Below are 12,263 nucleotides of genomic sequence, written 5' to 3'. Positions count from 1 at the left end.
TGGGGTATGCGAAGTGTTCTTAGACCCGTTGAACCTCCCACTTTGCCCCAGTTACAAAAACGGTGGAACAAACAGAATAGAACAGGCACCGGAGCATGACGGCATCCAGCATCCTTCAGGCACTTGAGCTCTACCTCTCCCTTGAGTTTTCGGGACGACCGATGGGGACCATGTCCTCTGCTGTCTGTACGGCCTCTTCTCGCCAGGGCCCCTCCACCAGCCCCAGCCGCCCGTCCACGGGAGCTCACAGTGCACACTGTTTACGTGGAAGAGTTAAGGTGTCAGTCTGCAGAACCTTTCCTGCCTGCTAGTTTATTGCATAAGGGAGTCAGCTTGATTCCATTCGAACCATTTTCCCTCTGGAAATTTACAGCCAGAAAGGACGCTGTATGCTGGCTTATCTTATTGTCAGTTTGAGGAACGTGTCTGCTTTTAAATGCCTATAGAACCCAAATGTCAAATATAGATTAGCTTAGGTGGGAAAAAATAATTACAAAGTCGGGAAAAGTTCTTTTATGTTGGGATGCTTAAATATTTTTTTTTTTTTTTTTTTTTTTTTTTTTTTTNGGAACACAAGCAGGGGGAGTTGGAGAGGAAGAAGCAGGCTCATAGCAGAGGAGCCTGATGTGGGGCTCGGATCCCATAACGCTGGGATCACGCCCTGAGCCGAAGGCAGACGCTTAACCGCTGTGCCACCCAGGCGCCCCGGGGATGCTTAAATATTGACATTAAGTACTCTTTCATCAGTGCTTAATTTATAGACAAATACAGGTAATTTCTGTGCACTTTGAGATAACTAATCTAAAATTCATATGGATATATGGCAGAAAAGATTGTTTTTAAAATAAACTGGGGAAATTATAAAAACACAACTAAGAAGTCTGGTGTCTGCCTGCTTTTTTATTGATAAGTGAAGAATTAGAAAACAGTGCCTGTATTGTCCCTTTCAGATGATCTGTTATATGTGCATATTTGCCTTCAGCGTTAGGAAATAAAATGACAGAAATAAGTACATTGCTTCCACTTCTTTGTGAAAGAAGTTTGAGGCCCCTGTAGCCGTACGTGTCCTTGCCTGACCCCACCATCTGTGGAGTGTGGCAGTCTCCTCCTTGGAGCTGGCCCTCCAAGCTGGGCCTTCCCGGGCGGCACAGCTAGATGAGTGAGTTTGCTGCACTCCGTCTTCACCCTGAGTCACAGCTGGAGGCCCGGAATCCTGGGAGGACCCCTCAGTCATGGATCAGTCTTCATTGCAGAGCCTGAGTGGACCCTTGCTCAGAAGGAGGAGTTTAGAGGAACAGTTGCCAGTCCTCAGAACCTGAGGGTCCCGGGTGGGGGGTTGGGTGGGACCATTTAGTCCTAGAGGGTGAGCACGGTGACTTGCCAGCACCTCTTCAGGACATGTGTCTGACTCCCTGTGGGTTTCCCAAAGACAGTCCTACCTGAAGGACTTGCCTCTCCTCAGGCGAGTAGGACCCTCGCGAGGTACGTGGGTCGAGAGATTGGCGACGATGTTCCAGAAAGTGAAGAGCTCGGCTGCAGAGATGACGTCAGTAGAAAATAGGGTAAGAAAGAGCACTTTAGTTACTCTCTGCCCTAATCATTCAGTAGTTGCTTACTAATCTCTAAGTAATTTCATACTCTGTTCCTTCGTGATCGTGAATAAATCCCTACCCTTGGTTTTCTGTACTGTTTGCATCTGTATCTGAAATACACACTTCAGAAACATCCTGGGAATCGTGTCTACTTTACTGTTACAGCTGCATCCAGACTAGAGGTCCTGTGAACAGAGAAACTCGGTGTCGAACTCACTTGTCATGAATTGGATGCGTTCAGATAGCCTGTAAAAATCAGCTGCTTAGAAGTCTTACCTCTTCGTGTTTTTATGATTACGAAGTCAAACAGGAAAATACAGACGCAGCCTTACTTGAATATTCTCCACCCTATCAGGCTCTGTCGTAAGACATGCCACCATCACATAGCAGCATCTCCTTTAAAAAATGCCAGTTTAACTGTCCCTTCCAAGAATTCGTCACCTTCCCCTTTCATGTATTTATGCCTTTTATATTCCATGACATTCTGGCAGTGTTGGGATCTCTTCATGGGTCTATAAATCAGGAATTCCCACCGGCGAGCTTGTTAGAAGTGAGGAGTCACTTTGAAGACCTCGTTATAACAAACACTTGGTTTATTAAGTGTTTTATTTACAGTATTTACATATTGCACAATATCTGGATACTATCTTACATTTATGATACAAAAGGACAAATGAAATTAGCCTGGATATGTTCACAGACTTACACTCCACTGTCTCCAAATCATGACAAGTTTTTTTTTTTTTCCTTCATGCAGTTCCAAATAATACTCTGGGAATTTAATTGTAAAAGTAACAAAAATATTAAATCATACCATATGCTATATGAAAATATAGTTTCAGATTCTATTTATGTTTCTAAAGAAATACTCTGAGATTTCGCCTAATCAGGAGAATGAAACAGCTTTGTCTGTCATTTTATAGCACTACACATCGAATGTGGAGCATTCACTTTTACCCCCAAAATCACGAATGGCAAGTGTTACCGTCAGGTACGCTGATTTACTGAATATGTGTCTGCCAACAGTGTCAACAACATACAAAACTCAAGTTAAAGGAATTATGGAAGAGTCTGTCTGCAAAAATAAATCTCTTGTTCACAAGGGGATGTGTTCGTGAAGGTAGCAGGTTCTGTTCTCTGTTGATTTCCAAGGCACTTCTCATGGTTCGTGGGCTGTTGGTCCTTTGCAGCTCTGCTCACTGCTGAAAAACACATTTGGTTTCATATAACTTCACACTTTCTTATCATCAAATGATAATCTGTTTGAAAACACAAGGGATCATAGTCTGCATGTGTATTTCTCTATGTTCCAAAAAGTTGTCTGTTTTATTGTGGAAATAACCAAGTTCTACAGTTGTTACATGCCTACTATGCTAAAGGAATGAAAAACATCATCGGTACAACTGAATGCTTATTAAAGTCTAAAGAACAGCCCGCACACCTGACGTGTGTTGTGAAGTCCTCTAATTCGGACCATAGTGATTGACAGTCTGGCAGTCCTGAGAAACCGCTCATTGGCCCTCATGCCTCCATCTGCATGAGCATTTACAAAACTAAAAACCAAGAATAAACCCTTTTTTCTAGCACCCCATGCAGTTTACCCAAATCACTGGTACAGTGTTCATTAATTTTAAAAATAATGGTAAGCTCCAGGGTTACTAAACTTAAGCCGCATTTTGTGGACTGAACTAGGTCCTTGTTACTCAAAACTCCATTTCTTTGGAAATACATTCCAGAGCTCAGGCCTCTAACTTAACTTAGCTGCAGATGGAGGTAATGAAGTAATGTGTGTGAGAGGTCTGGAGTATCTCTGACGAGGGGGAGTAGCTGGGAATCTAGTTTCTCTTTGGCTGGAGACGAGTTAGTGAGACAGGGAGGAGTTGTTTCGGTGGAGAGGAGCACAGGGCATTTGGTCTTCCTTCCTGTAAGCAAATGGAAGTTGTTTTCCGAGGATGTGCCTGGTTCATATCTGGAAACAGTGCTTTAACTATGAAGGAATGCTTAAGAAAAATAACATTCCCATCTCCTGTAGCATATCACCTTGAGAGACTTAGGAGAATCCATTCATTGCTTTAAAAAGTCTTTTCTTCTGTGTGCATTTCTCAGCTTTGGCATTAAAAGCCATGCTTGTACTTCCCCCACATAAAAAGTGCCCTACAAGTTCCTGTGAACCTTCAAGGATGTGGTCTCGTAATCCTGCACTTAACCACATGCTTCACTGAACTGCCATGTTGTTTCTCTCATCATCAGTGGGACTCCGGCGGGGAGAAGACGGCGCCCACGAAGGCGCTGGCTGTACCTGCATGGCCAGACGGCTGCCAGGGTTTGGCTCAGCCCCCTCTGCACTGTCTAGACCTTTATCTCACAGGCTTTCCCACAACGGGCATGTCTGTGTGAGAAAGAACACGACTGCCACCTCCACTCACACGAGACGAAGAGGGTAACCACGGTGCACACAGTATCATATCCCCTTTCTTAATATTCCCGGACAGCCGTCAAGGACCAGAAGCATATCTTATTTGTGGGGGTAAACGTGGCCTCTGGCAGTGCCCAGCACACACAAGACCCATCGTAAATAGATTACGAAATTACCGTTTTGTGACTGAAATCCATGGCATTTGTGTCAGGAAAATAAAACCTTTCCACCATCAGTATGGCTGATAGTTGGTGTTACATGTTGCTCACCAGCCCTCAAGAGGCAAGGCTAAAAACTGAGTTCATAAACTCTCCATGTGCATTTATATTTTGCCATTGGAGGCTGTGGAAACATAACTGATAGAAACAGAGAGAGCATAGCTATTCTTAGCTGTTCCTTATAAGCTTCCTGGCATAATGATAGATTCCAACTCAAACATTAGCCAGATATGTCTATAAAAGTTGCATGGATATGGTTAGTCATATACTCATTTTTGAGTGTAAATGAATGAGTGAAACCCTAAAAGTGAACAGGCATGATTTTAGATATGTATCCTAATTTATGCACTAAGTCATGTGCCGAAATTAGTCCACTAATGGGCTGTGTTTCAAATTAACACACACTCTTCCAACTGAGTGCTCACCAGAATATTCACCCAGCTGCCTGGGTACCTTTTCTTGATGGCCAATATTTGGAGATATTTTGAGTGTTACGTTAACCTTATTCAAAGTAAGGCTACTTTAGTGAAAGAGTGAGTATTTCTAACTCCCATGAATTTTTCATGTCACAAACGGGATTTGGGTCTTTGGTGTGTGTGCCAGCGAGGCTGTGGTCAGCTTACCTTATCCCTCCATGCACATTGGACTGACAGCCAGCCGGGTAAGAAGCCGGGCACATCTTTTATAGTCTGTGGTGAAAATAAATCGTGGACCCTTGTCAGTGACATCAACAACTCCTAATATCAACTGCTAAAGCCATTTATTTCTTTAAATATTCTGAATTCCCTGGAAATGATGTGGGGACTGTCATCTGAACTCCTGAGCTTTCAGTTGTTGACGTAATAATTTACGGTACTTGAGGGGCTTTCGTGTCACCTGGCAGAAGATAAAGAACGGGACTGGAGGCTGCAGGGAGGGGCAGATGCAGGATCTTCTCCTGCCCATTTTCTTTTCCCAGCGGCTCCTCACGCTCGTCAAAACGACTTTGGTTTTGCTCCCTAGCAGACAGTCTCCTGTGCCCTGTGTGACTTAACTTCCAGGGCACTGCAGGCTGGATCCTCACTTGGGTCGATCATACACAAAACCCTATGCATAACAATGTAAAGAAAGTGGGTCAACAAGTAACAGAGAAGAAAGACCTGGTTTGGATGGTGAAAGGAAGCAATAAGCTAATTTCTGAGTACAGACAGGTTTTCTTTGATATCTCACCTAATTTCCTATTAAATTATTCCATAGGTGCTAACCTCAGAGAAACAAGTGAGGTTTGGTGATCGTGGCCATAAAGGATTTCCTCAGTTTGAAGTTCTGTGGAAAGCGACAGCAGTTTATAAATTACTAAAGTTCACTTCTCGAGAGTCTCAAAATCCTACTTAAGAATGGAAGAATTCATGCTCTTAACTGAAATTCTGGATGAATGAGTAAATTGACAACAATGAATTTGCACAATATGTCGGACAAGCCGCTAACCCCTAAAAATGCAGCTCCTAAATATTTCGATGATGTAATAGTTTGTGTTCAAAGGGGAAAGTCTAACAGCTGGAGGCTGGGTCGTCTGGATTCCTGGCATTTTTCCCCTCTTCCCCAGTTGCACCAAATATTTTAGGAGGCAGTTTTCCTAGATAGAGTACGTGTGGATGCAGTGTTGTGTGAGTTCAAGGTAAATACTTGCATTTGCAGCACATCTAGAGACCGTGAAGTTGACCACCATCCCACCCCACCCACATGCTCTCCAGCCCTAACGTCATCTGGGCGTCTTGTGAAGGTGGTCTGGGGAGACTCTGAAGAGCTGCCCTTGGGACCACACTTTGAGTTAGAAGGCTCTGGTTCCTTTCAGTCCTGACCTCCCAGGGTTCTCGTTTTCTTTCCTACAGCCTGAAGCAACACAGAAGTGGCCCAGCTTTGGCTCTCCACCTCCATATGGGTAAAGTGTAAGTAGCCACTCACCCAGTGCACACAGCTGTGGGCTTCATGTCTCCCAGGCCCGAGGGGAACTGTGATGGACCCTGATGGCCACCTCCCATAACGGGTGAGCAGGGATCTGGGTGGCATGTGGCTGAGTTACTCTGAGCAAAGGAGGCAGTGAGTGTGGGCACTCATGGTGTCCTGGGGAAGGGTTGGCAGGGTCGAGTGTGTGGTGTCTGTGTGTCAGGGCACAAGGAATTTAAGCATGTTGTCTGTTTCCTCATCCATATATGAGAAGATTAGTAGAAGTAATGACCCCAGAGATCAAATTCAGAATCTGCGATCCTATTATTGTAAGATGGCAGTTAAAAATACACATTTCAGCAATAAAAATGAGAAGGTTCTCTGGCCCATGGAATAATGAATAACTGTCAAACAGAAGGCGATTCCATTTCAGAGGGAGGAAGGGGGAGAGGGGACGTGCCAGGAGCATAGGGCATGGATGGGAGGATGGACCAAAGCAGCCAGTGCTTGAAAAATAAGAATCCAAGCTCTGTGGGACAGGTGTGCAGCTCGCCGTGGCTGAGCCCTGGCAGCGGTGAGAGCCCGAGGGCCTTCACGCGGGGCACCCCCGCTCCCTGCAGAAGGTGGTGCTCCCCGTCTTACCGCCGGCTTCGGCCAGCTTCCTCAACGCGTCTGGACAAGGAGCTCCACGCACGGCCGCTGCGATTATCTGGGGCAACCTTACTGCCTAAGCGGAAGAACTTCCATACAAAGTGGCTTGTTTTTTTTACTTTTCGTTTTTGGAGGCAGGGCAGGGAAGTCTGGTCTGGATGGTCTCTGAAGGCAGCTACGAAGACACACGGGGTGTCTGCACCACCTTTCTCCTGCGAGCCTCATATGAAATGAAAGCTGTAGTCCCTACGAAGAAAATTGGTGTAGGGCCTTAACTGATGCCACTCTAGCTAATAAGCCACTTGTCATCAGTACATGTTTTCTGAAGAGCACTAGTGACCATTTTTGGGGGAATGAAATACCTTTTCTTTCAGATACAATCAGAAAGCTATTGCTGAGCCGTAGACCGAGAGGGAGCTCCGTGTTTCTGGGTTACTGAAGAGCAGCGTCCAGTCAGGGTGGGGGGGCCCTGGTCCACAGACTGTCTCTACTCCAGAGCACGCAACACCACGGCAGTCATCCTAGCAACTCACTCTTAACGTTTGTTTGTCATATTGCATAGATACAAATATAGACATCATGCCAGAATCCATAAACACAACAAGAATGTGAATGGAAGAGTTCAGCCCATTCCAAGAGTTGATTAATTCCAGTGAATGTAAATAATTTTCCATTTGGCACGAGCTGCTATAGAATGCAGTCACCCTCTTCTATGGTCTGGTCACCCTAACCCTTAACTCCATAGCTAAGAGGGAATATATATTAGCAAAGAGGAGATTTAGAAGGTGGCGTGGAAGGACACGAGAAACACATCGATATGTGCCGGTCTTCCCAAAGCAATCAGGATTCTGTCACTTACATGCAGGGATGGTGCAGTCTCTGGTGTTGTGGTAAAGTCTGTGAAAGTGCTTGCTGCACTTTGGACTGAAATAAAGAGGACCTGGAACATGGAAGAAGCAGATTGTGAGGACTTGCAGGATGCCAGAACTGGGCACAGGTAAAGGGACGAGGGCACTTACCTGTAAGATGTTTTAGAAACTTGTCCTTCATCCTCAGATCCCGAGGAACAATTTCTGTTTGAAGGGAAAGAGGCTGATTATCGCATTGCTTGAAAGAACCTTTGTTTTTTCATGTGATCTAAGTGAATGTTGAAGAAAAGTTATTGGAACCTCTTTGTTATCCATGTTACATAGCACTAAATAAAACAGATTGGAGCCCCCTTGATTACTGTACACGACATAATGCGAAGACTTGGAATCAGGGTCACAGTTTTCTTCAGATAAAGTATGAGCTATTCACAAAGCTTCAACATTACTTGTCTTGTCTCTGCCACGAGTGTAAAGACAGAGACCGTAAGTTATGTAAGGGTGAAGAGGGGTGTCTGTTGATGGTAGCTTCCCGTATATAAATCACTTCTAGACATTTTCATTTTGGACAGCTTGGTAATCAAATACCACAAGCTCTCAAAGTTCTAGAATGAAGACCCAATCCTTCAAACAAACAAAACTTGTTATAAGACTTTTTTTCTAGGTATATATTTATCAAAAGGGTTAAATGCCTTCAAAACCACTGTTATGAGGGCTGGTGTAAATGCATGGAAGTAGATATTCACCTGGTTTATAAGATTAAAGCACAATTCCCAGAGAAAGACAGCACTCAGCTTTTACTTGGGAACTAGCAATGGTCCCACTGACATTCTTTCCAACTCCAGGCCTTGTTTTGCTTTTTTACGGTCACCTGTAACCATTTTTCACTCCCTTGTTTTGGATAGTAACTTTTGCTGTGATTGCATGTGATGGCACTTTGTTTTACCAACCGTAGCCCTCATCTGAGGACGGAGCGGTTTCTTGTGGACCTCTTCACTTGCAAGGCTTAGACATCTCTTGAATGTCAGTCTGTATGAAATTGACCTTATCACATTTGACCTAATTGTGTCATGAAAGCATTAAAAGCTTGCCTGCTTTCTTTGGAAATTTCCCATGGGGCACCCACTCTGGGAAGGCTCTGCCATTGGCAGAGGGGGGTGGAGGGGTGGCTCTGAAACGTTTCTGTCTCAGTTGAAAGTGCTTTGCTGAAAATATTTCCATTTCCTAAATAACAGATGACAGTTCTGTGCCAAAGCTCCCAACCTAGGTAACAACTCACGTGTCTTAGAAGTGGAGTAGGGACATTTATACGCGAGGCGGCATCATTGACCGACCTCCTGTTTTCTTCTTTAAAAAAAAAATGCCTAGTTTTTTTTTCAAACACTCGAAATGGTTTTATCTTGTTAAAAATATGTATATTTTCTCAAAGACCATTCTATTTCCAAGCAAACACGAGTTCTAGTGTCTCCTGAGACGTTCCGTCTACACTGCACACACCCAGGGAACCGTCGGAGGCAGGTCACTCGGTCCGCAAGCCCGAGGCAAGGGCACTCACCCACTCTCTGCTCCTCGGGATAAACCGGGTAGTCCGACGCCTCCCGGCGGCCCAGAGTGTAGTCGTGCTGGCCCGAGAGCGGCAGCCTCTTCGACTCGCCCGAATGGTACTTCTTGAGCTCCTGGAGGATCTCCACGATGAGCCGCAGCAGGGTCTGTCTGTCGGCCGCCTCCCGGGGCTCGGCGACTCCGGGCCCCGCCGCCCCCAGCACTAGCAGCAGCCCCAGGAGGAGGGGGCGCCCAGGCCCGCGCATCGTGCGCTCGCTCGGCCGGAGGGAGCTCGGCTCGCTGGAGGGGGAGACCGGGAAAGAAAGTCGGCGGGTGCTGGCGGAGGCGAGGCGAGGCTCTCCCACTGAGACCGCGGCCCCTCGCAACCCCGGGCGGATGAGGGGCCGGCGGCGGAGGCTGGGACGCGGTGTCCCCGGGACCCGGGGAGGTCCCGCTGCGGTGATGCCGAGAGCCTCGCCTCGGGCGCCGCCGCCCTCCTCTGCGCGCCTCCTCCCGCCCGCGTCCCGCCCCCGCGCCGGCCCTCCCAACTTTCGGAGGAATGGCACATCCGCCTGCGTTTCGCAGCGCACGGCGTCGGCACAACTTTCTTAACCTCTAAAGCCAAGCGGCGCTGCGGCGCCTACTCCGCCGGCGGGGCGGCCGCGCGCCCACCCGTCCAGGAAGGCTGGAGGACGCTAGGAGGGTCCTGCCCGCGCACCTATCTCCTCCCGACCGGGCAGCGTGGCGCTCTCCGGTGAGTGGGGGCCGCGCGCCCCGCCCGAGCGGCTGCGCTCAAGTTTGCAGCAACGCCTTTGTGTGGTGGTCGCCCCCTCCTCCCGCCGCGTGTTCCCAAAAGGCCCTCCGCCCCGGGACCCTCGCTCCGGCCGCCCGCGGTGCCCTGTTTTGGAAACCCCCCGCCATCGGGGAGGGGAGGGAGCCCGGCCCACACCTGCCCGGCGCCGCCCGTGGGGCCACCTGCGCGTCGCAGCCCGGCCAGATTACCTGTCCCCGTGTCCCGGAGCCGCGGGCGTCCTTCGGCTTCTGTCCCGGCGCCTGTCCCCGCGTCCCGGAGCCGCCGCGCGCCCCGCTACTCCATGCCCCGCGGGGACCCGGCGTGCGGAGCGCACAGGACGCGCGGGGATGGAGACGCGGTGGCTCGGCCGCTCGGAGCGCCGGACGCGCGGCTGCCTGGGCTGCGCTCCTACCGCGGCCGCTTCTTATCCCCGCGCCCGCCGACGTCAGGCCGGTCCCCGAGGGCTCCGCGCGGGGCTTTAATTAGAAGCCGCTGAAGTGTTCGTACCACTGTGCGGATCTTCGTCAGACACCCCCCCCATCTCCTCCCATCTCTCCCTACCCCCGTCTGTCTCCCCCTCTTCCCTCCCCCTCCCTCCTCTCTACCCCGTCCTCTCTTCCCTCTGCCCCATCTCCTCCCCTCCCCCATCTCCTCCTTCGTCATCTCCTCCGGCTCCCTCCCCTCTCTCCCTACCCCATCTCTCCCCTCTTCCCCTCCCCCGTCCCTCGCCTCCCTCCCCTTCGTCTTCCCCTCCCCCTTCTCTCCCTCAGTCTGTTTCCCTCCGTTCCTGTCACTTGTGACAGGATGAGAAGAAACGCCTTTACCAGGAACTCAGATCTGTTTTTGTCTAAATGTAGATCTTGGGCTATTAAAAAAGGAGCTGCCTGATTGCCTCGACATTTAATAAGTCAATTAGAGTCTATCCTTTTTGGAGGAATCTTCCGGCGTGGCTGGGGGCCACTCTCAGGACCCCAAGAGGTCTGCACCGCCCCACGGCCTGGAGCAGCAGGCCAGGTCCCCGAGGCCGGGCAGCCCCCAGGGCAGGGGCCTGGGTTCAGGGTAGGACATGGGCAAAGCTCTGGTAACCTCGGGATGCACACAGTTACCTGGCAGGACACGTGACAGCCCCCTCCTCAACACGCTCATCCCCCCAATCCACGCGGAAGGTCGAGCCGAAGCCCCTCCCGCAGGGGACAGTGCGGTCCGCACTCCGGGTTGTGGGGGCTGGTGGCTCGCTCGCCTTCCTCAGAAACGTCCGCAGGAGACCTCCTGGGGCACCCCCTCCAGGCCTAGTCTTTCTGAAAGTTTGGGTTCTTTGGATGCAGGCAGGCACATTTGTGAGGCTTCAACAGTTTATCTCCTTTAATTTTTTTTCTTGTAAAATGTATTATCAATCAATTGCGTGCTTTCCCATTTTATTGGCACTTTCTGGGCAAGAGCTGGACATCCTCCAAGTCAGCGATCTGATGGGGAAAGGTGTTCTCAGTACAATACCAGAAGGGAGGGTGCGTGCAGGAATTAAAAGCCTCCACCCTTAGAAGGACCAGCACACAGGGTCCCTGGGCAGAGACGCCCTGGGCGAGCGGTGCGGACCCCTGAGCCAGGCCTGGGGTTCCCAGGGGCAGGAACCCCCAAGGAAGAACTCTCTCAATCTGTATCTCTTTGTCTGTGTTTCTCTCTGTCTCTGCTCTGTCTCAGTCTCTGTCTCTCTGTCTCTGCTCTGTCTCTGTGTCTGTCTCTGTGTCTCTATCTGCTCTGTTTCCATCTCTGCCTCTCTGTCTCAGTCTCTGTCTCTCTGTCTGCTCTCTCTGTGTCCGTCTCTGTGTCTCTATATGCTCTGTTTCCATCTCTCTGTGTCTCTATCTCTGCTGTTTCCATCTCTGTCTCTCTGTCTCTGCTCTCTGGTTCTGTCTCTGTCTCTCAATGTCTCTGTTTCTCTCTCTGTCTCTCTGTATCTGCTCTCTGTTTCCATCTCTGTCTCTCTGTCTCTTCTCTGTCTCCCTGTCTCTGCCTTGTCTCTCTGTCTCTGCTCTGTCTCTCTGTGTCTCTCTGTCTCTATCTCTCTGTCTCAGTCTCTCTCTGTCTCTGTTTCTGTCTCTGTCTCTCTGTCTCTGCTCTGTCTCCCTGTCTCTGGCTTGTCTCTCTGTCTCTCTTCTGTCTCTCTGTGTCTCGGTCTCTCTGTCTCGGTCTCTCTCTGTCTCTGTCTCCCTTTCCTCGGGAACACAAAGTGAGTTTGTCAAAGTAGGGCTGGAGTAAATA

At 49.2% G+C, this 12,263-nt stretch overlaps 1 protein-coding gene across 4 annotated transcripts; it reads right to left on the bottom strand.

Annotated features, from left to right (window-relative positions):
- Window positions 1-2,658: 2,658 nt before the first annotated feature.
- Window positions 2,659-10,522, bottom strand: ALKAL2 (ALK and LTK ligand 2). 4 transcript variants are annotated; one of them, XM_034659983.1, is made up of 6 exons: window positions 10,214-10,522; window positions 9,225-9,511; window positions 7,823-7,876; window positions 7,663-7,743; window positions 4,850-4,915; window positions 2,659-2,794 (listed from the first exon to the last, which is right to left on the bottom strand). In XM_034659983.1, the coding sequence occupies exons 2-5, from the start codon at window positions 9,475-9,477 to the stop codon at window positions 4,851-4,853; spliced, it is 453 nt and encodes a 150-aa protein (XP_034515874.1). In that variant the 5' UTR covers window positions 9,478-9,511; window positions 10,214-10,522; the 3' UTR covers window positions 2,659-2,794; window position 4,850. The 4 variants fall into 4 exon arrangements, with proteins under 4 accessions (XP_034515874.1, XP_002924898.1, XP_034515876.1 ...); XM_034659985.1 differs by having other exon boundaries at window positions 2,693-2,791; XM_034659986.1 differs by having other exon boundaries at window positions 2,794-2,851.
- Between the last annotated feature and the right edge of the window lie 1,741 nt (window positions 10,523-12,263).

The sequence above is a fragment of the Ailuropoda melanoleuca genome, chromosome 4 (genome assembly GCF_002007445.2).
Source record: "Ailuropoda melanoleuca isolate Jingjing chromosome 4, ASM200744v2, whole genome shotgun sequence".
Taxonomy (NCBI): Eukaryota; Metazoa; Chordata; class Mammalia; order Carnivora; family Ursidae; genus Ailuropoda; species Ailuropoda melanoleuca.
The sequence above is the reverse complement of the archived record's forward strand: the minus strand, read 5'-3'. Positions and strand labels throughout refer to the sequence as shown.

What these genes read in the sequence shown, in the direction of transcription:
- ALKAL2 (XM_034659983.1), bottom strand. Translation starts at nt 9,477, where the DNA reads ATGCGCGGGCCTGGGCGCCCCCTCCTCCTGGGGCTGCTGCTAGTGCTG. An exon ending in TCCCGAGGAGCAGAGAGTGG is followed by an intron (nt 7,877 to 9,224) that starts GTGAGTGCCCTT and finishes CCCTTCAAACAG; the next exon opens with AAATTGTTCCTCGGGATCTG. An exon ending in AGACTGCACCATCCCTGCAT is followed by an intron (nt 4,916 to 7,662) that starts GTAAGTGACAGA and finishes TTTTCACCACAG; the next exon opens with ACTATAAAAGATGTGCCCGG.